This window comes from Heloderma suspectum, chromosome 14, assembly GCF_057233095.1.
Source record: "Heloderma suspectum isolate Gila_16-S chromosome 14, 16-S_ref, whole genome shotgun sequence".
In the NCBI taxonomy this organism is placed as follows: Eukaryota; Metazoa; Chordata; class Lepidosauria; order Squamata; family Helodermatidae; genus Heloderma; species Heloderma suspectum.
The window spans coordinates 19,226,330-19,252,350 of record NC_139471.1 but is presented as its reverse complement, the minus strand read 5'-3'; the positions used below and the strand labels follow the sequence as shown (position 1 = coordinate 19,252,350).

At 47.3% G+C, this 26,021-nt stretch overlaps 1 protein-coding gene across 1 annotated transcript in view; it reads left to right on the top strand.

Moving 5' to 3' along the window:
• The window catches only part of LOC146335737 (uncharacterized), a 352,825-nt gene that overhangs the window by 250,002 nt on the left and 76,802 nt on the right, over positions 1-26,021 (top strand). The window contains exons 37-38 of the mRNA XM_084820776.1: positions 21,974-22,027; positions 22,426-22,533. Of these exons, the coding sequence (XP_084676902.1) occupies positions 21,974-22,027; positions 22,426-22,533 (162 nt within the window). The remainder of the gene's footprint in view (positions 1-21,973; positions 22,028-22,425; positions 22,534-26,021) is intronic.

Below are 26,021 nucleotides of genomic sequence, written 5' to 3'. Positions count from 1 at the left end.
AGTCAGAACTCTAAAGCTTTGCACCTTGGGTTTCTCCTTTAGAGTTCTGACTGGCTCTGACTGAAACCCAGAGGGGATTCACCATGCCACTGACATCAGAGCCACCAGCCTCCCCTGGTGTTATGCCTTCCTCTGATGCCGCTAATCTGATTTGGAGACAGAAGGATCTGATTTGGAGACAGAAGGATCTGATTTGGGGCCTGGTCGAGGTGTGGAATATTAGGGTACTAGGAATTCGTCTCTGCCTAGTTTCACAGAGGTGCAGTCAGTGGGGAGCCAGCTACTCCTTCATAACTGCAGCCTTGGAAGGACTCCTTGAGCTGCCACAGCCTGAGGAACATTCCTTGATAAGCAGTCAAGAGGCAGACTCAACTGAGGAGGGGGTGTGTCCAAGGCCATCTCCTAGAAAAGGCAGGTTGAAAAGGCAAGGGGGAAAATACCCAATGTGACAGCATTCTCAACTCCAGGCTAATATTCCCTGTAGGGCTGGATTGACAAGGATCTCTAGTCGCCCCACTCCCACATAAGAGCGGCCACAGAGGCAAAAGAAGTTTGTGGGTACAACGTCGCTGGTACCAGGAGTCCCTTTGCTTGGACTACCCTTGAACCCTGAACTATTGCGTGCCCTGAATCCCATACCTTGGTACTTGGAATATACAGCTGGGCTCTAAGACCCTGTTTCTGGCTCCTGTTGGACTGTCTGAGTTTATTTGAACTTGGGCTTACTAAGGTCTCTGATACATGGACTCTTGTGCGGTGCTTGTATTGGTGTCCAGCTGTCGTAAAAGAGTGTGCTGTTTCTGAATATGTGTTTGGTTGCTGGTGTTTTGAAGGTATGCCTGGGAACTCAGACCCTGGTTAGTGTTAAGTATGGCTTGGCGTGACGCCTGAATTCAGACAGAGGTCTGGAACTTCCTCCTTCCTCATCCAGCGAGGACTGTCAAGGATTCTTTCCTTGCTGTGTTCTATACCTCTGTGCACCATGGCAACCAGCATCAGGAACAACCGTTAAGGGGTTTGCCGATTTTCCTTCTGCAAGTGAGTTTGCGGTGCTACTGAGCCAGTGATCTCATGTGTATCAATTCATTATAGAAACAAGAAGCCACAACAATCACTAAAAGAGCAGATAAAAACCAGGGACCATTAAAGCAGTAGAAAGATAATTTTAAAGCAAAATATATTATTGTACCTATTTCTAAGCTGCCTTTCAAGACCATCATCTTCCCAAGGCGGCTTATAGCATGAAAACGAAACAATTCAATATCACATTCAATATACACGACAATTTTAAATAAATCAGTCACAATCAGGGAAGTATGGACTGTGTAAAATCCGCTCTGTCTGTGTTTCACGGATTGTTGGGGGCCTTTTGTTCCATCGCCCGCTCACAGATGGATGCAGATTTTTTTCGTCATGCGGAAAAATACGTAAAGAGGTTTCGTAAGATTTTACATAATTTACCTTAGTACGGAACATTGAATGTATTGTTGCCCATTCCATTCAACTTTTCCTCAGCAGAACCTTGAATCTTTTCCTACGAATAAATATGCGTAAATTTCAGGAAAGTAACAAAAACATCCGAAAGTCCATGAAAGTCCGAAAGCGAGGGGGTTGCTCTGCAGTGTATTCTGCAGGTCAGTTCCTTAGAAATCCGAGTTCATTTTGGTCCATCTCGAATTTCTCCAGCATCCCTACTTACAATAAAACACAATTTCAAAATACCCATCAGCAGCAAATACCTTAAACACTTTCAGCTAAAAGCCATCTTAAATGCGGCCACAGTTGGGGCCAGTTATATGTCACTTGTGAAGGAATTCCATAGGACAGGGCAGGGGCCATTACTGAGAAGGCCTTCTCTCTAGTGCCCACCAACCTCACTGATTTTAGTAGCAGGCGAATCAGTAGGGTCTCCAAAGATGATCTTAGATGAGAAAGTTCAGTAATAAAAGTTTTAATCTGGCTCTAGAACATAATTACAATTAAGGCACCTCCTGAACCTTTTGGGTTCAAATTACTTCTCCAATTTGTGGCCTTGCCACAGTTTTTATTAAATTGGAATACCAGTGAAGACAAAGCACATTAAAAAAAATCCTTTAGGAACTTCTACAGTGTTGCACAAACTATTGAATAACTTTACCCATGGAACACAAGACTGTACAAATCATTTTTCATTATTAACAAAGCATAACAAAAAGACATATTTGGAAGGAGAGATAGTGGACGATGAATGACCTCCTGGACTTATGGACACTACAGATGAAATTTATATTTGCTGGAAATTGTAATGGGTCAGCAGGAGAGGTTTTTTGGGGGAGAGATTGCCATTTCTGTAGTGATATATTTTGACATTTTATAGCAAAAATAAAAATGATAGGGTGGGAAGACATATTTAAGATAGCTGCAGGCAATAAATCTGTCACCAGTAAATTAACAAAAAACAAATTGCTCAACTTAACTGGATAGTTAGCTCTGTTTGGAGCTCAGCAAAATGAGGTCACTCTGTCTGGACTGAAGGCTAAGACCTGCTAATCTGAAAAGGGAGGGAGGGAGAGAGAAGTCAGGTGCAGACAAGATATTTCAGTTGCTTTGGCCCAGAATCTAAGGGCTAGGTCAGAATTCCAAGGCTCAGGCAGACGGGTTGCTGAGCCATAAAAACCACCTTTCATCCTACCACTCCCTTTTGAGAGGTGCGGTTCTGCTAGGGATGGGGGAGAATTCCGCTACGGACTCCAAAGAGGCCGGATTCTTTAGATCCCCTGGAGTCCGTGGCGGAACAGAACCCCTGCCTCCGTGCAGAATCCTCTCCAGCTGGACCCTCTGGCTCTGGATTGCCAGTGATATGGCCGCCATGCCGTATTGCCATATTGCTGGTTGAAGGGAGGGAAGTGACTGTGGACGTAAATGGCATCCAGGATGCCATTTGCGGCCGTAAAGGCCTTAGTTTAAGGTAAATGCAGCCATAAATGGCAATCCGTTCCTCCCCCCCGGAATCCTCTTTGGCTGGCTCCACTCCATGGCAATTCCACAGAGCCGCCGGCCGGCTCCGAAGTGCCAGTGATACGGCCTCCATGCCGTATCGCTGGTTGAAGGGAGGGAAGTGACTGTGGACGCAAATGACATCCAGGATGCCATTTGCGGCCGTAAAGGCCTTAGTTTAAGGTAAATGCAGCCATAAATGTCTGCATTTACCTTAGACTAAGGCCTTTACGGCCGCAAATGGCATCCAGGACGCCATTTGCATCCACAGTCACTTCCTTTCAACCAGCGATACAGCATGGTGTCCGTATCGCTGGCACTTCAGAGCTGGCCGGCGGATTCCGGGGGGGGGGAATGGATCGCCTCCCCCCCCCCCCACGGACCCTCCCGCAGAATGGCAGGTAAGCGTTCCGCCCATCCCTAGGTTCTGCATCTTCAGATTGAGTGGTTATTTATGTATAAAAATATTCTTCTCTGCCCCATTTCAGTTGAAGAGATTCTCAAGGTGGCTAACAGTATAAAAGCAAGCATAAAATTAAAACAAGCTAAAATTACCCCCACCCGATAAATACATAAAATTACCAGTGTGCGCCCCCACCCTCTGCCCGGCATGGCAACATCAGACTTAAGCCTATGGAAAGGTTTCTTGAAAGAACCAAGCCCTTGCTGCCTGCTGAATGATGAGCAGGGAGGGAGCCATGCAGCCATCATATGGGAGGAGCACTCTAAAGGTGCCACCACCGACAAGGCCGTGTCTTGTGTGCCTACCTGACGATGGAAGGATTTAGAGCAGGACCTCTAATATTCATCTGAGTATCCAGGCAGGTTCATATGCGAGGACAAAATGGGTGCCTCCCCTGTCATCCCCTTGAATTGGGGGTTTCGATTAGCCCATATGTAAAAAGCAGCGGTTACAGTGAGATATTGGCACAGAATGGAAGGGTGCATACAGAGCACTGCTTGAGCCATGACAGGAATCTTTGGGGACGTGCATCATTTTCCGTGCAAATCATGAGATGACATTTGCAGAGAATACTAGGAAACGATTTCGATGTTGCTTGAAGGCGATCTTATGCAGACGCTGGCAGACCAGATGGGGCCCTCGTTCCAAATGGGCTGGGAACCTTACAACCTGCGTTATCTGGAGATCCACGAAATGCCGCTTGGGAGCATTACGGACATTCATGGCACTGAAAATGACTAAGTAGTAGTACTGCTTGCTCCTTACTATAAGTGCAGCCTTTCCCGTACTGTTCTAGCGATGCCTAGTTTTCTTTGAGCATTCCACTTTGGTCCTTGGTTTCATGAAGATTTGACTTGTTGACAGTGCTTGATTTTTGTTTTGTTCAGCTATTTTGGCTCTCGTGACTCAGCTCATTCACTCCATTGTGTCCTACTCAATGGAGCCGAGTCCTCTCTCTCCCCACCCCAACCCCCCGCCCCCAATGTGGCAAACATCCCACAGCAATTTGTGGGAGTTCTCCAAGAACTGCAAAGCATTCCGCTGGACACATCAGAGAATGTAAAACTGGTACTGCAGATTTGGGGCAGGGATGATCTCCCCTTCTATAGCAATGCAGGAGAGAAGAACATGGCTCTTGGTTCAGTGTTAGTTCCCTGGGCTTTTCACGCCTGAGATCTCAATCCAGGAAAACTGTTTCCAGCCAGTATTTGTTTTTGAGTTAATAGGAACTGAAATGAGCCAGGATCTGAAATGAATCTCAGTTTCTTGACGTATTTTCTCTCTCTTGACTCAGGCGTAAAGGACTTGATCTCCCCCCCCCCAGTCTCACTGCAGAGTTGGTCAAGATACTTTCCTTTGCATCACCAATGTGGAGTTAGGGGTGAGAAGGTAGTAAGTACCTTCTCTTGGTCAGAGGGGAACCACTTGCCTTCTTAAAGGAGGCAATGTTTATGCCTCCTTTAAATAAACCTTCCATCCTGCTGTGATGATCTTCCAGCTATTGACCACTATGCAGCTTTTCCTGTTAATTAAATTCATGGTGGCAGAACGGCGCCAGGGAGTTCTGGATAACACAGCTTTCTTGACCCTTTACAATCTGGGTCCCTACTGATGGCACCTAGCTGGCTGTAGTTGACCTGGAGGACTAGTCTCTTCTGGAGACAGGGGAACACCTCCCTTGGATGATTATTTATTACCTGAATGTCTCATCTTTCCTCCCCAGAGTCCAGAACAGCACACCTGGTCTCTCCTCTGTCCCGTTTAGGCTGGGTCAAGCTCAGCATTAAGGTAACAGGGGCAAATCCAAAGGCAGGTCAATAACCAGGCAGAGATCAAAGACACAGTTTTGCCAGGCAAGTAGGTGGTTTCCAGAAGAGAGGTCTGAGGTGCAGCCAAGGTCAAAACCTGAGAGAGCAGTCAAATAGAAATGTAGTCCAACAAGCAGAGTCAAGCTGGAGTCCAGAGGTCAGGAGCACAGAGCTTCAGTCACAAGGTGAGTACAAAGGACTGACTGAAGTGAGGCGTTGTTTCCAATAGCTCTCAAGTTCCAGCTGCGAGCTGATACGGTCAGAGCTTCCAGACTCCCAGCTAGGCCTCAGCTAGGGATGCACGAAAGTCACTTACCTTTTCGAAGGGTGACATTCATGGCGGGGGGGAGGTGCTCCGTCCCTCCCCCCAAAATTCTCTCTGGCTGGCTCCGCTCCACGGAGATTCCACAGAGCCACTAGCTGGGGCCGCCCACAGCCGGACATCCGGCCGCTGGGTAGCCTGTAGGGACGCAAATGGCGGCTGCCGTAGCCACCGCCATTTGCGTCCCTGTATTTTGCCGTGATAGGCTACATAAATATTTACGTAGCCTATCATGGCAAAAAAACAAACAAACAGCAGACGCAAATGGCGGCGGCTACGGCGGCCGCCATTTGCGTTCCCTTTTTTTTCCCGTAATATCCTACATAAATATTTACATAGGCTAAAACGGCAAAAAAAGGGAAACACAAGTGGCGGCCACCGTAGCCACCGCCATTTGCGCTCCCTTAGTTAAGCTGTGATAGGCTATGTAAATACTTACGTAGCCTATCACAGCTTCCGCAGGGACGCAAATGGCGTCCCTGCGTTAGCCATGATAGGCTACCTAAGTATTTACATAGCCTATCACGGCTATATGGAAGAAGCGATTGGCGGCCGCAGACACGGCCGCCATTCGCAAGTCAGTGCAGACGGCAGCAGGTAGGTGCTCTGTTCCGGGCTTATTTCGCAGGGTGGGGGGTGGGGGGCTTCGTTCTGCCACAGATTTCGGGGGCCGAATGCACTGGCATTCGGCCTCACCAAGATCCGTGGCGGAATTCTCTGACATCCCTAGCCTCAGCTGAAGTTCATCACAGGCTTGTGTAAGACGTTCTCCTCATGAGGAGGGACTTACTCCTGAGGAGTCCAGTTGCTGAGGTTCTTGACGCATGTCCTTCCAGTGCTGACATTGTCTGGGGCTAGGTGGATTATAGAATCATAGAATCATAGAATAGTAGGGCTGGAAGGGGCCTACAAGGCCATCGAGTCCAACCCCCTGCTCAATGCAGGAATCCAAGTCAGAGCATCCCTGACAGGTGGCTGTCCAGCCTCGTCTTGAATGCCTCCAGGGTGGGAGAGCCCACCGCCTCCCTAGGGAATGGGTCCCATTGTCATATTGCTCTAACAGTCAAGAGGTTTCTCCTGATGTTCAGCCAGAATCTGGCTTCCTGTCACTTGAGCCCATGATTCCGTGTCCTGCACTCTGGCATGATCGAGAAGAGATCCTGCACTATCCTATCTCCCCTCAGTCTTCTCTTCTCAAGGCTAAACATGCTCAGTTCTTTCAGCCTCTCCTCATAGGGCTTTGTTTCCAGTCCCTTGATGCTCAGCCGGAATCTGGCTTCCTGTCACTTCAGCCCATTATTCTAGGTCCTGCATGCTGGGATGATGGAGAAGAGATCCTGGCCTTCCTCTCCGTGACAGTCTTTCAAGTCCTTGAAGAGTGCTATCCTATCTCCCCTCAGTTTTCTCTTCTCCAAGCTAAACATGCCCAGTTCTTTCAGTCTCTCCTCACAGGGCTTTGTTTCCAGTCCCCTGATCATATTCATTGCCCTCCTCTGAACTCTCTGCAGCTTCTCTGCATCCTTCTTAAAGTGTGGTGCCAGAACTGGACACAGTACTCCAGATGAGGCCTAACCAGTGCTGAGTAGAGGGAAACTAGTACTTCCCGGGATTTGGAAGCTGTGCTTCTATTAATGCAGCCCAAAATAGCATTTGCCTTTTTTGCAGCCACATCCCATTGTTTGCTCATCTTCAGCTTGTGATCGACAACAATTCCAAGATCCTTCTCGCTTGTAGTGTTGTTGAGCCACGTATCCCCCATCTTGTAACTGTGCATTTGGTTTCTTTTTCCTAGGTGCTGAACTTGGCATTTATTCCTATTAAATGTCATTCTGTTGTTTTCTGCCCAGCGCTCCAGTCTATCCAGATCACTTTGAATTTTGTTTCTGTCTTCCAAAGTATTAGCTATCCTGCCCAATTTTGTGTCATCTGCAAATCTGATCAGCATTCCCTGCACCTTCTCCTCCAAGTCATTAATAAAAATGTTGAAGAGTACTGGGCCCAGGACCGAGCCCTGTGGTACCCCACTCGTTACCTCTCCCCAGTTTGAGAAGATCCCATTGATAAGCACTCTTTGAGTCCAGTTCTGTAGCCAACTGTGGATCCACCTGATCGTTGTTTCATCTAGCCCACTTTGAGCTAGTTTGCTCATCAGGATATCATGGGGCACTTTGTTGAATGTTTTGCTGAAGTCGAGGTATATTATGTCCACAGCATTCCCACAGTCCACAAGGGAGGTGACTTGATCAAAAAATGAGATCAGATTCGTCTGGCAGGATTTGTTCTTGACAAATCCATGTTGGCTTCGAGTAATCACTGCATTGTTTTCAAGGTGCTTACAGATGGATTGCTTTATAACCTGCTCCAGAATTTTCCCAGGGATTGATGTGCGACTGACTGGTCTGTAGTTCCCAGGTTCCTCCTTTTTACCCTTTTTGAAGATAGAGACAACATTAGCCCTCCTCCAGTCATCTGGCACTTCCCCTGTTCTCCATGATTTCTCAAAGAGAATAGACAGCAGTTCTGAGAGTTCTTCTGCCAGTTCCTTTATTACTCTGGGGTGCAGTTCATCTGGCCCTGGAGATTTGAACTCATTCAAAGTAATTAGGTGTTCCTTGACCATATGCCTATTGATCTCAAGCTGCAATCCTGCTCCTTCAGCCTGTACTTCGCCTTTGCCAGGGGGGTCATAGACCCTCTTTTGGGAGAAGACTGAGCCAAAGTAAGAATTGAGCACTTCTGCCTTTTCCTTGTCATCTGTTATCATTTTGCCATCCTTATTTAATAGCTGAACCACCATTACTTTCCTCTTCCTTTTACTATGCACGTAACTGAAGGAAGCCTTTTTGTTGTTTTTAGCATCCCTCGCTAACCTCAGCTCATTCCCAGCTTTAGCCTTCCTGACGGCATCCCTGCATTTCTGTGCTACCTGCCTGTACTCTTCATTTGTTGCTTGGTCTTTGTTGCTTGGCCTTATCAGGATTCTTGGCCTCCTGATAAGAACATAAGAAGAGCTATGCTGGATCAGACCAAGTGTCTCTCTCTCTCTCTGGGCCTATTCACATGCACAGGGGGGGAGGGTGGTTAGGGTAACTATGGGGGGGGGTTGTAAGTGAAACAATGACACATAGGCCCATCAGACAACCGGGAATCATGTGGCACATCATGGTTCCGCTACCCCCCCATATTTACCAGGCAAGCTTACCTGATTGGTTAGGGCACGTCCTGACGTCCTCCACAGCATGAACAGGCTCCCAGCAGCCTCTCCAGTGTCCTGAATGGCCACACGACCGTAAAGTAAGTCCGCGGCCGCTAGAGTAGTGGATGCTTTAGCCGCAGACCCTGTGGTCATGGCCAGGATGTCCTCCGGAGCCCGTTTAAGCCACTGGGGAGCCTGTCAGATGACACCGTAAGCCTCCCTGGGGGCCCTTAACGCTTTTGTGGGGGGTGTTTTCCCAGGGTGGCTTAGTAACCACATGGAACATGGTTTCCCCCCCCACACACACACAACACTGTGGTTACCAGAACTTCCCCATCCTCCATGGCTTAGCATGACACCTGAACAGGCCCCCCCCCTCTTTTGGACTCCTCCTCCCAGGACTGGCTCTCCCCTATTGAGACGTACCAGGGTTACAACCAGGAACCCACAGCTTTTTGCACAGTTGGAGCATCTCCCTAGAGAGTTAAGGATTCCCAGGTACTGGTGTGACTCTGCCCAGCTTGGTTGGGCATTGGCTGTCCTCAGTGGGGAAGGCTATAAAGGTGTCATGTTCAGGCTGGGACCAGGGGTGCAGCTAGGTAATTTTAGACCCTTTGGGCACAATCCTATGCATGTTTAAGACAGAAAAAAGTCCTACAAAACCCAGCATTCCCCAGTCAGCATGGCTGGCTGGGTAATGCTGGGACTTGTAGGATGTTTTTTCTGTCTAAACATGCATAGGATTGCATCCTTAATGGCCTTACAGGGCTTTCCTTTAGACGTCTATATTACTTCAGTTGCGAAACACGCAACTAAGTTTTCTCTTCTTCCTGATATGTTAGGAAAACGACAAAAAAGCTGCCCGCCAACCCTGATTTTAAAAGAAATTATACTTTGAGCATGTGCAGTTTGGCTTTTAAAACTCACTTTAATCATAGCACAATCATGATTACAGGAATAAAAGGGAGTTTGTTTCTGCTACCCTCATCACTTGCTGCTTTCTGGGTGGTTATTTGGTTATTTGTGTGTGTGGGGTGTCTCTGGAGAGCGATAGGAAATTTATAGCTGCCTCACTAGCTCAGACTTTGCCTGGACAAGGCTCATCTTGACCAACTCTGGGCTTGTTCTCTGGTTTTGACCTCCAGCCCCTTAACGCTGGCTTAGAGTGCAATCATATGCATGTTTAGACAGAAATAGGTCCCACAACTCCTAGGGAATGCTGGAAATTGTAGGACTTCTTTCTGTCTAAACATGCATAGGATTGTATCCTTAACCTTGTAGCTTGACCCCCGGTTCCTGACTCCCACTTGATGGATACCTTCATTTTAGTTCTGACATGGTCCGAAACAGCAGCATCTTCTTTGCTGAACCGATAATAGTCTGCTGTGGTTTTATGTTATTGGTGAGTTAAATGGGGTGATCTCTGGAAGGGAAGTCACTCTTGGGAAGAATCCCATTTCAGGAGGAAGCTTGGAAGCAAATTTATTTTCTCAACCAGACCGATGACCCCCGAAGCGCACACAGAGAATATATACAAGGCTTCTCAGAGAATAAGACATATCAAAGGGTTTCAAAGAGTTCTCTTTTCTTGGCCAGCTGAGTTGAATCCAATCAAAATGAACATTGGAAGTGAATTATTCTCATATAAAAAAGTGCCCATCGCAGTAGGGTTTTGCTAGAGAGGACAAGAGCTAAGAAAACTCAAAAGCAATGAACCCCAAGAGGTGGCAAGAGATGTTAGACTCTAGTGTTCTGCATACTACACTGGCCTTTTTTCTCTTCTTTCCTCCAGAGAAGCAATTCCAAAATTTCAGAAAACTTTGCACTCTCTGTTGAAAGTTTGCCTTATTACTTTCCCAGTATCTAAGAGTGGAGGTGTGCTGTTTTTCTGAATTAACTGTTCAGTCTTAACATCCAGAAAGTGTGCAGCACTAAGAGTTGGGTATACTTATGAAAATCTCCCCATCCAAATTTCTCTCCATAGTTTGGGGATTTCAGATGATCAGGACCATACTAATTATAGAGGTGTTCAATTTGTGGCCCTCCAGATGTTTTGGCCTACAGCTCCCATAAGCTCTAGTCAACATAGCCAATGGTGAGGGCAGACGGGAGTTGTAGGGCAAAACATCTGGAAGACCAGAAGTTGTCCACCCCTGACTTACTGCTACCCTGATATGCCCTCCCCTCCTTTTGCCAGCATTCAAGTTGCTTTCAGGCATTTTGTTTTTGTTTAAATAGTTTGCTGTCTAAGAGGTATGATACAAAAGGGAAAAGGAATGGGGTAGGAAGAGGAAAATATGCAAACGTAAGCACTGACTTGCTTGTAGACTGTTACACAATGAAGTGCTGAAGGAGTCACACTGGTTACCAGTTGTTTTCCGGGTCCAATTCAAGGTGTTGGTATTGACCTTTAAAACCCTATCAGGTTCTGGCCCAGTCTATCTTAAGGAGCGCCTCCAGCAACACCAGGGATGCCGCTCAACGAGATGGGCCTTGGAAGGCCTTCTATCTGTCCCATCAGCCAGGACAGCTAGGCTGGTGAGGACTAGGGAGGGGGCCTTTTCTGTGGTGGCCCCCACTCTGTGGAATTCCTTCCCTAGTGACCTCTGCCATGCCTCCTCTTTCATGAGCTGGGAGAATTATCAACAACCTCCGATATGCAGACGATACCACCCTAATGGCAGAAAGCGAAGAGGATCTCAAGAGCCTCTTGTTGAGGGTGAAAGAGGAGAGTGCAAAAGCTGGTTTGAAACTCAACATTAAAAAAACTAAGATCATGGCATCCGGCCCCATCACTTCCTGGCATATAGAAGGGGAAGAAATGGAAGCAGTGACAGATTTTACTTTCTTGGGCTCCAAGATCACCGCAGACGGTGACTGTAGCCATGAAATCAAAAGACGCTTGCTCCTTGGGAGGAAAGCTATGGCAAACCTAGACAGCATAGTAAGAAGCAGAGACATCACCTTGCCGACAAAGGTCCATCTAATCAAAGCTATGGTTTTCCCAGTAGTAATGTATGGCTGTGAGAGCTGGACTGTAAGGAAGGCTGAGCGCCGAAGAATTGATGCTTTCGAACTGTGGTGCTGGAGAAGACTCTTACGAGTCCCCTGGACTGCAAGGAGGTCAAATCAGTCCATCCTAAAGGAAATCAACCCTGACTGCTCATTGGAAGGACAAATACTGAAACTGAAGCTCCAATATTTTGGCCACCTAATGCGAAGAGAAACCTCTCTGGAAAAGACCCTGATGCTGGGAAAGACAGAAGGCAAAAGGAGAAGGGGACGGCAGAGGATGAGATGGCTAGATAGCATCACCGATGCAATGAATATGAACTTGAGCACGCTCCGGGAGAGAGCGCAGGACAGGAAGGCCTGGCGTGCTATGGTCCATGGGATCACGAAGAGTCGGACACGACTGAACGACTGAACAACAACAACAAAAAGGGTTATTTTAGAGCAGTGTTGTTTTGTTCAGTTGATTATGTTGTGTTTTGTGGTGTTGTTCGTATTGTATACTGCCTAGAGTGGCCAGGTGGCTGGCCAGGTAGACGGCTAATAAATCTGATAAAATAAATACATACATACAGAAATTCTATATAATATAAAATCTAGGCAGAGTGGCTGCTGATGGAGATCATCCTAAAGGCGGGAGGAGAGAAAAAAAGGAGAGGAATGAAAGGCAGAGGACAGAGGTGTTGAACCTCTTTCAGCCTGAGGTTTGAATTCAGTTTCAGAGAAGCTCTCAGGGGCAATGTTCCAGTGCTGGGCAGAGCCAAAGGCAAAAGGGGGCGGGCCCAGAAATACCAAAAACACCCGCCTAATTTAGCTTACAGCTCTGACTGCCAGGAATTAAGCCTTAGGAGAGGCATTTCAGCCTTTTAGAATAGGTGGAAAAATCCTGAGCAAAAGCCAGGAAACCACCAAGTGATTGGTGGCTGGGGGAAAGGGGGCGGATCTGCTGAAAGGGGGCATGGTCACTGGGACCCCAGGTGGCCCCCCGGGCCTGAGGTTCAACACCCCTATGACAGAAGGACTTTGCCATATCGCCTTTCGCTGGCATGCAGTCAGGTGGAATGGCTACTGATGAAGGCAGATCTGGAAGGGGAGGAACCACATGGCCATTGGTTCCTGCCAGCGCAATGGAAGGGCCTTGAGAATGTACGATTGATTCCTAGACTCTGTAGAAGTCACGGTGCATGTGCAGAACTCCTGTGGATGTTTTGAGAGACATACAAAAAACAATAACACAAAACCCACCTTTCCGGCCTTGGGTCAGTGTTAGGCTTTGGCTTAACAATTGCAGTTCTGGCTTTAGCTTTCTCATACCTACTTTCCCCATGCTGCCTTTCCCCCCCTTTTTGCTTGTAAGAGTTCTGCTTTACAGTGTATTCCATGGCTTTGTAAAATCTTGGTCTGGGGGGTGTTCCATGTTCCAGTGGTTGAGCTACGCACGCTGGTGCTGCTGGGCCGGGAGAGGTCTAGGGCCCAACAGCTCTTCATGCCTCCAAGTGAAGCCTCCCCGACCTCTGCCTGGCTCTCCACTCCTCAGGCACTCCCCAACCCCAGCACTCCCCTAGGGAGGGGGCCATAGCTCAGTGCTGGAGCATATGCCTTGCATGCAGAGGGTCCCAGGTTCAATCCCCGGCGTCTCCAAGTAGGGCTAGGAAAGAATCCTGCCTGAAACGCTGGAGAGCTGCTGCTGCCTGTCAGTGTCACCAATAGTGGGCTAGATGGACCCTGGGTCTGATTCTGTATAAGGCAGCTTCCGATGTCCTCCTGGCACTCCCCTCATTTCCCCCACCCCAGCACTCTGTTCGCTCCCCCCCCCATCCAGCAGCACCTGTTCTTTCTCCCCCACCCTGCCTTTTTGTAACTTTGAGAACAAACCATGAGCATTGCAGAGGAAGCTGTCGTTGCACCAGGCATCTTCATTTCTCCCGCTGTCCTGCAGCCGGCCACGTGGGCCAGGAGGCACGCTGGGGGAATCAGCATGCTGGGCGCGGCGGCAGCTTTGCTCCGCAGCCTCAACCCTCCTGAAGGTTAAAGGGGAGATGGAGGTGGGGGAGAGAAAGGTGCTGCCGGGTAAGGTGGAGGAAGAGACTGAGTGAGCACTGGGGTGGGGAGAGAGAAAGAGCACTGGGGTGGGGAGAGAGAAAGAGCACTGGGGTGGGGAGAGAGAAAGAGCACTGGGGTGGGGAGAGAGAAAGAGCACTGGGGTGGGGAGAGAGAAAGAGCACTGGGGTGGGGAGAGAGAAAGAGCACTGGGGTGGGGAGAGAGAAAGAGCACTGGGGTGGGGAGAGAACAGAAAAAGCATGGGGTGGGGAGGGCGGAGAAGGGAGAGGAGCAGCAGAGCAGAGAGAGGAGGAGCGTGGGTGGCAGGAAGAAGAAGGACACAGAGAGAAAATAAGTGCACGATGCAGAGTGAAACTTGGAGGGGTCTCTGGGAGTGTTGAGGGGGGGGGAGTGGCCATCTCTTCCCCAGGGCCTTCTCAACCCTGGCAACACCACTGGCTATGGGAGAAGTGTTACATGACTAATTCTGTTATTTAGTTGCTGCATATACAATCAGGGCCAGAAATATTGGAACAAGGATAACTATTTTGGCACTTGGCCTCTGTACACCACCACATTGAAGTTGAAAGGAAACACACCCAGATGGGAGCGAAGCCAGGACTTTCAGCTGTCATTCAAGGGGTTTGACAAAAGTGGGACACTAACCATCCAGGAAGGACAGCCAGTGGCATACACACACACCCATCGTTGGTGGCTCATAAGTAATGGAACAAACCAACATCATTTCAAACTTAAGGATCGCCTTTAATACCTGGATGAAAATCCTTTGCACTCAGTGACTGCCTGAAGTCTGGAGCCCATGAACATGACCAAATGCTGAGTTTTCCCCCTCGAGATGCTTTGCCAGGCCTTTACTGCAGCTGCCCTCAGCTGCTGCTTGTTTGTGGGTCGTTCTGCCTTCAGTCTTGTCTTCAGGAAGTGAAAAGCATGCTCTGTTGGGTTGAGATCAGGTGACTGACTTGGCCATTGAAGAACATCCCACTTTTATTTATTTATTTATTTATTTATTTATTTATTTCATTTCTATACCACCCAATAGCCGAAGCTCTCTGGGCGGTTCACAAAAATTAAATCCAAACAACACACAATAAAACAATTTAAAATATACAGAACATTAAAACCACAATATAACAATACAACCACAATAAAACCTAGCAGCAGTGCAGGAGTTTAAAATACAGATTTAAAACAGCAAAGATAAAAATTTAGAAGGCTAAAATGCTAAAATGCCTGGGAAAATAAAAAGGTCTTCACCTGGCGCCGAAAGGAATACAATGTAGGCTCCAGGCAAACCTCACTAGGGAGCTCATTCCAGAGCCGGGGTGCCACAGCAGAAAAAGCCCTCCTCCTAGTAGCCACCCGCCTCACTTCCTTTGGCAGGGGCTCGCGGAGAAGGGCCGCTGATGATGATCTTAAGGTCCGGGCAGACACATATGGGAGGAGGCGATCCTTCAGGTAACCTGGCCCCAAGCCGTTAAGGGCTTTGAATGTTAACACCAGCACTTTGAATCGGGCCCGGAAATGGACTGGCAGCCAGTGCAGCTGGAAAAGTACTGGCGTAATATGAGCTCGCAGGCCAGTCCCTGTTAACAATCTTGCTGCCCTATTTTGGACCAGCTGAAGTTTCTGGACCATTTTCAAAGGCAGCCCCACGTATAACGCATTGCAGTAATCCAGACGAGAAGTTATCAGAGCATGGATAACTGTAGCAAGGCTATCTCTGTCCAGATAAGGGCGTAGTTGGTATACCAGCCTAAGCTGATAAAAAGTGCTCCGTGCCACTGAGTTCACCTGTGCCTCAAGTGACAGTTCTGGATCCAAGAGCACCCCCAAACTATGAACCTGATCCTTTAGGGGGAGTGCAACCCCCTCCAGAACAGGTTGAATATCACCTAGCCGGGCAGACGAACCACCCACTAACAGTACCTCCGTCTTGTCTGGATTGAGTTTCAGTTTATTAGCCCTCATCCAGTCCATTACCGTGGCCAGGCACTGATTCAGAACAGTCACTGCCTCACCTGGTTTTGATGTAAAAGAGAGGTAGAGCTGGGTGTCATCCGCATATTGATGGCACCTCAGCCCACACCTCCGGATAACCTCCCCCAGTGGTTTCATGTAGATGTTGAACAGCATGGGGGATAAAATAGAGCCCTGTGGAACCCCATTGCACAATTGCCATGGCACAGAGCAGTAATCCCCCAGCACCACCTTCTGGAATCGGCCATCCAAGTAGGAGCGGAACCACTGCAGTGCAGTGCCTCCTACTCCCAACCCAGACAACCTATCCAGAAGGATACCATGGTCGATGGTATCGAAAGCTGCTGAGAGGTCCAGGAGAATCAACAGGGTCGCACTCCCCCTGTCCCTCTCCCAGCAGAGGTCATCCCACAGGGCGACCAAGGCAGTTTCCGTTCCAAAACCAGGCCTGAAGCCCGATTGAAATGGATCTAGTTAATCCATTTCATTCAACAGTGCCTGGAGCTGTCCTACAACCACCCGCTCAAGCACCTTGCCCAGGAAGGGGATGTTGGCCACTGGCCTATAATTGTTAACATCCTCTGGGTCCAGGTTAGGCTTTTTCAGGAGTGGTCTAATTACTGCCTCTTTTAAAGCGGCAGGCACCACTTCCTCTCTCAAGGAGGAATTTACAACCTCCTGGACCCAGCTGGACAACCCCTCCTTGTTTGATTTAATAAGCCATGAAGGGCAAGGGTCAAGCACACAAGTGGTCGATCGGACTTGGCCAAGCACCTTGTCCGCATCCTCAGGCCTTAGTAACTGAAACTCATCCAATAAAACTGAACCAGACGGTGCTCTGAACGCCTCTACCAATGGAACTGCATTAATGGTGGTGTCCAATTCATGACGAATCTGAGCGACTTTATCCTCAAAGTGCCGTGCAAACTCGTCACAGAGTGCTACCGAGGGTTCCACCGTCTCTCTCCCTGGCCCAGAATGTAACAGGCCGCGAACCACTCGGAAAAGCTCCGCTGGACGACACTGAGAAGATGCAATGCTGGTGGAAAAGAACTGCCTCTTTGCCACCCTCACCGCCACAGAGTAGGCTCGATAGTGGGCTCTTACCTGTGTTCGGTCAGACTCAGCACAAGTTTTCCTCCACCTGCGTTCTAGCCGTCTCCCCTCTTGCTTCATTGCCCTCAGCTCAGCTGTATACCAAGGAGCTGGCCGGGCTCTGCTCAGAGGGAGAGGGCGCTTGGGTGCGATCGTGTCAACCGCCCGAGTCATCTCTGCATTCCACAGAGCGACCTGGGCTTCGACAGGAGCACCAGCCGTACCAGCAGGAAAATCCCCCAGAGCCCTCTGGAATCCATCGGAATCCATTAATCTCCGGGGGCGGGCCATTTTAATAGGTCCCCCACCCTTGCAGAGGGGAAAGGCCGCCAGGAGTCTAAACCTCAGCAGGAACTGATCTGACCATGACAAAGGGACAGATGTTAATTCCTCCACTTTCAGATCACCATCCTCCTGCCTTTCTTTGCCTGGAGAAACTCTTGGGTAGCTTTTGCTGTATGTTTCGGGTCATTATCCATCTGCAGTATGAAGCGGCGTCCTGTCAGTTTGGCAGCATTCGGCTGAATCTGAGCAGAAAGCATAGCCCTATGCGCTTCAGAATTCATCCTGCTGCTTTGATCAGCAGTCAGTCATCAATAAACACCACTGACCCCGTTCCATTGGCAGCCATACATGTCCACGCCATAACACTGCATCCACCATGCTTGACAGAGGATGTGGTATGCTTTGGATCATGAGCGGTTCCTTTACTTCTCCACACATTTCTCTTCCCATCATTCTGGTAGAAGTTAATCTTGGTTTCATCAGTCCAAAGAATCTTATTCCAGAACTGGGCAGGCTTTTTTAGGTGTTTGCTGGAAGAGGCTAATCTGGCCTGTCTGTTCTTGACTATTACCAGTGGTTTGCACCTTGTTGTGAAGCCTCTGTATTTACATTCATAAAGCCATTTCTTGACTGTAGATGTTGACAATGACATGCCTACCTCCACAAGAGCGTTCTTGACCTGGCTAGAAGCTGTGAAAGGGTTCCTCTTCACCATGAGCAGAATTCTGTGGTCATCCACTTTAGCTGTCTTCCGTGGTCTTCCAGGCCTTTTGCTGTTGCTGAGCTTGCCAGTTAATTCCTTCTTTTTCAGGATGTTCCAAACTGTTGTGTTGGCTGCCTCCCACTGTTTTTGCTATCTCTCTGATGGGTTTGTTTTGTTTCCTCGGCCTAATGATGGCCTCCTTCACTCGCATGGACACCTCTTTGGACCTCATGTTGGGAGTTCCAGCGAACAGCTACCAAATGCAAATGTAACACTCAGAACCACCTCCAGGCCTTCTATCTGCTTGATTGGTCATGGGGCACCCAGGAAACAGGCCACACCTTGCCATGCAGCTGCTTGCCAGCCATTTGTTCCATGACTTATGAGCCACCAATGATGGGTGTGTGTGTATGCCACTGGCTTTCCTTCCTGAATGGTTAGTGCCCCACTTTTGTCACAGCCCTTGAATTACAGCTGAAAGTCCTGACTTCGCTCCCATGTGGGTGTGTTTCCTTTCAGCTTCAGTGTGGTGGTGTACAGAGGCCAAGTGCCAAAACATTTATCCGTGTTCCAATATTTCTGGCCCTGACTATAGCTCCCAGTGATTTCACTGGGATTGATATCTCTCCCCAACTCATCTTTTTGTAAATGTTAGCTAGCCCCATGGAGCTCTGTGAGATGCCTCGCAGTGTCCCTATCCCGCCCCACCCTCTCATCCCATATCTTACCCTTTCCTGTCGGTAAGGTCTGGAAGCTCTCTGGAACGGCAGAGAGCTCCCTGTTCCATACAACAGAAATCTCTGTCCGGGACCAAATTAGGCCGAGCGGGTGTGTGCGGTGTCCGAACGTGGTTTTCTCAGCATCAATATTGGGAGCGGCAAGCGTAATATGGGACAACAAAGTGGCAGAGAAAACCCTGATGAAAACTCGAAGTCCTTGTTGCCAGAATGTCATGCAAACCCATTCTTTCACGTGTTTTCTGGCAGCTGCTATTCCATTCTGTCCCACCAGTTCCTTGGCCCACTGCCTGTGGGCTGCAAGACTCATCATAAAACAGAGTCCCTTGGCTTCCATGGTCCAAGTGATGAAATGCAGATGTGTCATCCCACATCCCTGGGAAAGTACCTAATAGCTCCCACATCTTTCTTCTTCTTCTTCTTCTTCTTCTTCTTCTTCTTCTTCTTCTTCTTCTTCTTCTTCTTCTTCTTCGCTACCTGCTGTTTGTGGACAGGTGCATCCAGTGCTGGAAATAAGGTGTTCTCTGTGCTGATTCTTTCATTACCCTGTGGACGTGTGCAACCCAGCACCTCCAGATGTGGTTTTATTTATAAAGTACATTTCACTGTAAAAGAAGAAAAAACAACAAGACAACTGGTAATTAAAGCACCCCTCCCATGGGGAACAGATACTGACAGTTATGGGGCCCCAGGTGAAAATGCTTCTGTTCATCCAGGCATTTTAATTAGCTGCAAATGTTAACTGTTATGCATTTTACTGTTGTTTTATTTGTGATTTAATATGGTGGTAGCTGCCCTGAAATCCTAAACTGGGTGGAGGGTGCTATTAAAATATTTTAAATAGATGAGGGGGAATCCATCATTACTCTCAAGACACTCTGAACAGGAAGTAATAAAAAGAGGCAGAAACTGCAAGGAGGAAACTTTTAGTTAAAGGCACAGTAGCCTTAATAGCACTTTGCCTGTCCACACTGCACAGGCAGGTGGTACAGTTGCGTTCTATTGCCAAAATCAAAACAGAAAAATGATACATATCATGTCTGAAAACACAAGGGAGGACAACATTGAAACAATTTCAGAGAAGAGAGCTAGTGTGGAAGCAAACTCGTATCACGAAGCCCACTTGGGTGAATAGATGTTCTGGTGCAGAAAACTCAGGTTCTTTAGATGAATGGTACACTTACCTACATACTGATATGAGAAAAGAAAAGAAAAGAGCAATAAAAACAACAGTTGGATGAAGCTGAAAGCAGAAAAATCCAGTGTGGTTAGAGGGATAGATTAGGACTGCAGAGACCCAGATTCAAAATCCCTACTCATCGACGAAGCATACTCACTGGCCCTGTCTGGACATAATTGTGGCATCTGTCAGCAAATTTTGGGTTAACCATGGCTTGTTCTTAAGTTAACTTGGGGTTGTTTAACCCACGAACAGTCCCAAGTGCCCTTGTTTCGAGGTCACGAAAACAACCCTTGAATGTGGCATTCCAGGGTTGTTGATGGAAACAGGAAGAAGCTTGGGTGCGGCTCAGGCAGTTCCTGGGTTTATTAACCCATGATTTACCACTAAATGCTGCTGTTATGTCTGAACAGGGCCACTGAGTTTGGCTAGTCACTTTGTTTCAGCCCTAGCCTACCTCACAGGGTTGTTGTGAGGATAAAATTGTGCAGGGGAAAGAATCAAGCATGTCACCCTGAGCTCCTTGGAGGCAGGGTCAGATAAAAATGTAATAAATCAATAAAAGTAGGGAAGGGTGCAGTTAGCAGAGGAAGGGACATCTCTCCTCAGGCAGCCCAAGAAGCAATACAATAGGGTTTTCTTTGTTTATTGGAAATATTTATCTCTCGCCTTTCTGCTTCCGAACCTTCAAAGCAACCATCAATAAACTCTTTGGTGATAAAAATAAAAATGCTATCCAAACAAACGTTGTTGTTTTAATCAAATAGAAAAATTGAATCTTAAAGAATAGCAGCAGCAATGCAGTAGTATGGTTAGGTAATTTTAGACTCTGGACTGAATCGTCTTCTGCCTTCTAGAGTTATTTTTTAATTTTATATATTTGTTTAAAACATTTGTATCCCACCCTGTATCATTAAGATCCCAGGGCACTGTACAGATAAGATCAATTTAAACAGTATAAAATAATAAATAATTTAAACAGCTAAAAATATATCAAACCATTAAGCCAGCTAATACCAATTTAAAAATCTAAAACAAAACAGTTAAAACAGTGTGCAACTTAATGGAATTCAGTTAACCCTCAAAGGCTTTGGTGAAAAGCCATGGTTTTACTTGGCGCCGAAATGAAACCAATGTCTGCACCAATCAGGCCTCCAAGGGGAGGGCATTCCGCAACCGGGGTGCCACAACAGAGAAGGCCCTCTCCCATGTCCCAACACAGTGTCTGTCTCACACTGGTGGGACACAGAGGAGGGCTTCTCCAACAGATCTCAATCCTTGGGCAGGCATATATAGGGGGAGGTGCTCCCTCAAATATCGAGGTCCCAAGCCACTTAGGGCTTTAAATGTCATCATCAAAACTTTGCATTCCGACCGGAAGCGTCTTGGCAGCCAGTGCATGTACATGGTTACAGATGTTCATTTTATTAGGTTTCCTTTACATATATATTATCCTTTTTTACAATGAAATGATGCTTATTCCCAAGTAAATGTGTTTCGGATCAGGACAGGAAAAGCAAACTCCACTTTATTCCCGTAGTCACAACAGTGCTATGATTTCAGTGAGTTTAAAATGCAAAACTGCACATGTTCAGAGTATTTCTTCCTTTTTAAATCAAAAATAGATTTTTGTTTTGTGTTGGTGTTTTTCTCTAATGTATCAGGAATGTAGAACCAGTTGGGAAGCACAGAAGAGTGGGGAGGGGAGAAATGTTAGTTGTGTGCTTCACAATTGAAGTAATAATACTTCTATCTAAAGCCCCCCCCCCCCCGATAATTGAATCTGGGAACTAAATTTATAAATGCACTACTGTGTGCTGTGTCTGGGGCCCCTCTGTGGAGCAGGGCCCGGACGTCTGCCCCAAAGTCCTGTCCTGATGGCACCCCTGCAGTAATGCTTAATGCCTAATAAGGCAGTACAATTCTTCTGTCTTGGAATCTGTTTAAAGAGGAATTACAGATTAAAAGGAACCCACCAGCTAGATGAGAGGCTATAGGTGGTGAAGGCGGTGTGAACAGCTCAGGATAATCCAAGTCGTAAGAGCAGAGGATGGTGGGAAAAGGGTTCCAGTGCCAACTGGCCTGTCTACCAAGACTCTGATCTGCTTTGGGACGGGTTGAATACTGACGGAAAAATTATGTCTCTGCTCTCCTCAGGGACCAGAAGGAAAACCAGGCCGGCAAGGGGAAAAAGGGAAAACTGGACTTAAGGTACGGATGCCTCTGTTTCTTCCTACGCCCACTGATGCTCCTCATCTCCCTTTTTTCTTCCATTTTTGCCCTAGTGCTCACTAACATGATCCACTTCAGACTGTAGGAGCAAGACTGCCTGACCGCTCCACATGGAATCTGCCCTCAACGTAAAAAACCAAAATATCGTGGACAAGGGATCTAAGCTCGCCTTCTTCCTGACATGCTAGTTGTTTTTTTGTTTTTATTTAATGTGCAGGAATTGTTTCACTTTTGTTTGGAGGAGCGTTCAGTCCTGAGAGCCTCACCTGCACTCTGAAGTGGTACAGCCCACTCTGAAGTGGTACAGCCCAAGCACAAGTTGACCATGAGGCCTAGGGCTCCCCGACCCCATCACTGATGTGAGCTTTTGTCTTTAGGGCAGCAAAGGTCATCAGGGGCAGCTTGGAGAGACTGGCCCACCGGGGAAGATGGGATCAAAGGGGACTCAAGGCCCGAAAGGATCCAGAGGTACCCTAGGAGCTATGGTGAGAATAGAGTGTCAGCTCATTGAACACAATTCTGGGGCAGTATTCCACTACTGTTGACTTTATCAGTTACCTGTTACCTGTACAGGTAGGTGTCTGCGTAGCGGAATCGCTTGGAGGTCTCTTCCCCTCCAGCCACCTGAATCGGATCTTTTGTAAGCCTGAAGGCCTAATGACTCAAAGGAACGCATACTCTCTCTGTAGGCTCAAGGCTCTATCGAGACATACACACACTAATAACGTACAGCACAGCATTGCAATATAATGGGTTATATCCAGAGTTAGTCATTCTTAGAATACAGCCATTCAAATAAATGAGATTTGGGTTAGTCATGACTAACTTAAGTCCCATTGATTTTAATGGGTCTACTCTAAATATGACTAACTTTGGATACAACTCAGTGATTTCTCCTTCCTACCTATCTTAACTAGTGCTAACAGAACAGTAAATATGATGTTTCTTGCCCGTCCCAAGTCCTCTCTGTAAGGTAGGGATGTATGGATCTTATGAAATCTGTTCTGTCTGCATTTCGCAGATCGTCAGGTGCCTTTTGTTCTGTCGTCTGCTCACTGACGGAATTGAATGTTCCCAATTTCCCAAATTTGCACAAATTTGCATTTGCACAAATTTGCATTTGCACAGATCTGCACTTGGGAAAATGCACACATCTCCCCAAATGCACATTTTCGTGGTTTAGCCTATGGAGGAAATGCGCATTTTCGGCTGGTGTTTTTTTAATTTTAAGTATTTTTCTACAACTAAATTTGTGTGAAATTCTGGAAAGTAAAAAAAAAAAAAAAAGGATTTGCAAGTCCCTGGAATCTGTGTGACTCAGGAACAGCTTGCCGCTGTGGAATCCACAGGTCAGATTAATAGAAATCGGAACTCATTTGAATCCATTGCAGATTTCCCTGACATCCGTACTGTAAGGTTGATCAACCTTGACTGAAGGTACTGTTGATTGCCAGGAACAGTGGATGGGGTCGTCTGTCTCTTAATCAGAGATACCTACGTATACCTTTAGTTTTCAAGGCACACCTGACCAGCCCAACCAAACTAACTAGAGTAAAACCTGTGATGTTCCAGTTCTGGCTAGGGGAGGGTTCAGGTGCAAGATTAGCCTTCCAACACTTCTAACAACTCATCCGCAGATCCAGAGCTTTGACCCAAGTGAGTCAGATTTAGCTGAAGTCCTGCCATCATTGTTCCAGACAGTTAGGCCTTACCCAGTTGTCTGATGCACCTATGGGCATAACATAGCCTTAATACACAACAATATATGTTTATAACACTTGGGGTTAGATGAGTTCTCACTGCAGTACACGAGCTTTGTTATAGATCAGTATTTCCAGGGTAAATCCCCTAAAGTACCAGTCTAAACTATCCCTTGTTTCTCTAATGGTCAGTTGAGCATAAAACTGTAAACCATCAAGTGAGCATAGCCTACGCAGAAAGGAAGCCCTTGTCTTTGGGATCTCCCCATTCATTATAGATTATGGAGAACCCCTAGTTCAGGGAATGTCTTAAAACACTATGCTACCAGATCAGGAAAAATAGAGGTCAGGGTAGTATGCACATCTCTAGGGAGAGCATAGCTATGTGGAGGCGGGAAAGAGGTTGTTTTCAGTAGGGATGGACAGATATTTCTGTTTCAGTTTTACTTTCTCATTTCTCCAGTCTTTTCATTCTGTCCCATTTCCACACCAGTTCATGAATATTTTTTTAACTGTCTGCACAGAACTCTCCATGTATTCTCATGCCCCGTGTCAATGGATGTGGAGGGCAGTCAAGAAGCGTGAGGGTTTGGCAAGGAGGGAGGGGTTCAGTCTTGGACATACTGTGTTTGAGATGACGAGAGACCCAAGTCAGAATGTTTTAAAGTCTCTGACCATCATTTTTTAAAGCTGCATTTCATGCGGCATTTTGCTGCTGTTTTGTTTGTTACTTTCAGCACATTTTATTTTTGTCTCGTAATTATATTTGATCCATGTGTTAAATTTCTGTTGTTGTTGTTGCTATTGTTGTAGTAAGATGAGGCTTTTATTGTGCAATCATTCTGCCTCATGTATTAGTTTATTGATTTATTATTGACATGTATGTACCACCCCATCTGCTAAAAATCCATCAAGATGGTGTACAATAATTTAAACAATCGAACCTCAACGCTATACAAACAAGAGCATTAAAACAGTAAAAACATTAAAACTACGTATTTCAAAAGGCCAAATTGAAAAGACAAGTCTTTACACCCTTTCTAAAGGCCAAGAGAGTGGGGGCCAATCGTAGTTCTAAAATTTACAGAGTGTTTACTGGCGGTCCGGACAATGTTGTCTTCCATTTGAAACCATCCCATGTTTTCCTGCTGCTTCTTGTGTCTTTTTTCTTTCCAGAAAAAAAAAAAAGCAGTTAAGGATGAAAAGTCAGGATTGACTCTGGGTGCAGGGAGATAGTTAGCAGCTCAGATTCAGAAGAGGAGCAGCTGGGGGAGGCTTTTTCACAAGCCAGTTCAGATATGGGTAGGCATGCTTCTTAGGTTACCAACTCCCAGCTGGCTGGGCATGAAGCTTCCCCCTCACCCCCCTCTGTGAGAAGCAGCGAGCAGGAGGAGGAGGGGATTGGGGACTGTGACCTAAGAGATGCGAGGCGGCGGTGCAGAGCTAAGGGGGAAACGTCAGGGGCGGAGCTCAGACGGTCGAACCAGTTAGCGATGCGTGAGAGGCTACGCAGGGAAGCAGCACGCGAGGGGCGGGACCGCCCTCCCTATGTTAGCCTAGCCAGACAGCCGCCCTTTCAAACTGTGGGCAACATTCGGTGATCCCATTTGAATCCCCTGGAGGCATTCCTTTGCAGCCAGAGTGTCAGGGGCTCCTTGAAGGCCTCTCTCAGTCTAATTTAGTAGCTAAGTCTAGACACAGACAAAGGGATTTTTTTTTAAGCTTTATTTTTTTTTTATAACTTAATAACTCTACTGGTAGCACCTAGATCTGAGCAGCAGAGTACCTATGCCCTAAGTTGGAACAGTTGGTCCCCGTTTGAAAGGGAATTACTGGCAGACCCCTGAACTTAAGGACTAGGGAGAGTCCCTCCCCTTTTCCCTTGCATCCTCTGGGCGCAGCCGTTGTTTGCGCACTAACCGGGCACTACGCCTTCTTTCTGCGCCCTCCATTTGGCGCCGCTCTTTGCGTCGGCATCGCGCATCCACCAAGTCTACTTCCCGCGCTCGGTCACTCCCTGGACTGCTATCTAAGCTAGGAATGCTGGTGGGAGGAATCTCCGTCAGCTGTTGACCCTGGGAAAGAGGAGTGCGCTCCTCTCCCAGGAGTGACTGCTCTTCCTCAGAATCAGAACTACTCTGGGATTCTATGGGCTCAGTGTCCACCCTGACACAGAGAGTCCTCGAGGATTTGCATCTGTAACGAACCTGTGAATAATGAATTAAAGGCGTGAGACTGAAGCCTCTCCTTCTCTATGTGTGTGAGTGCTTGAG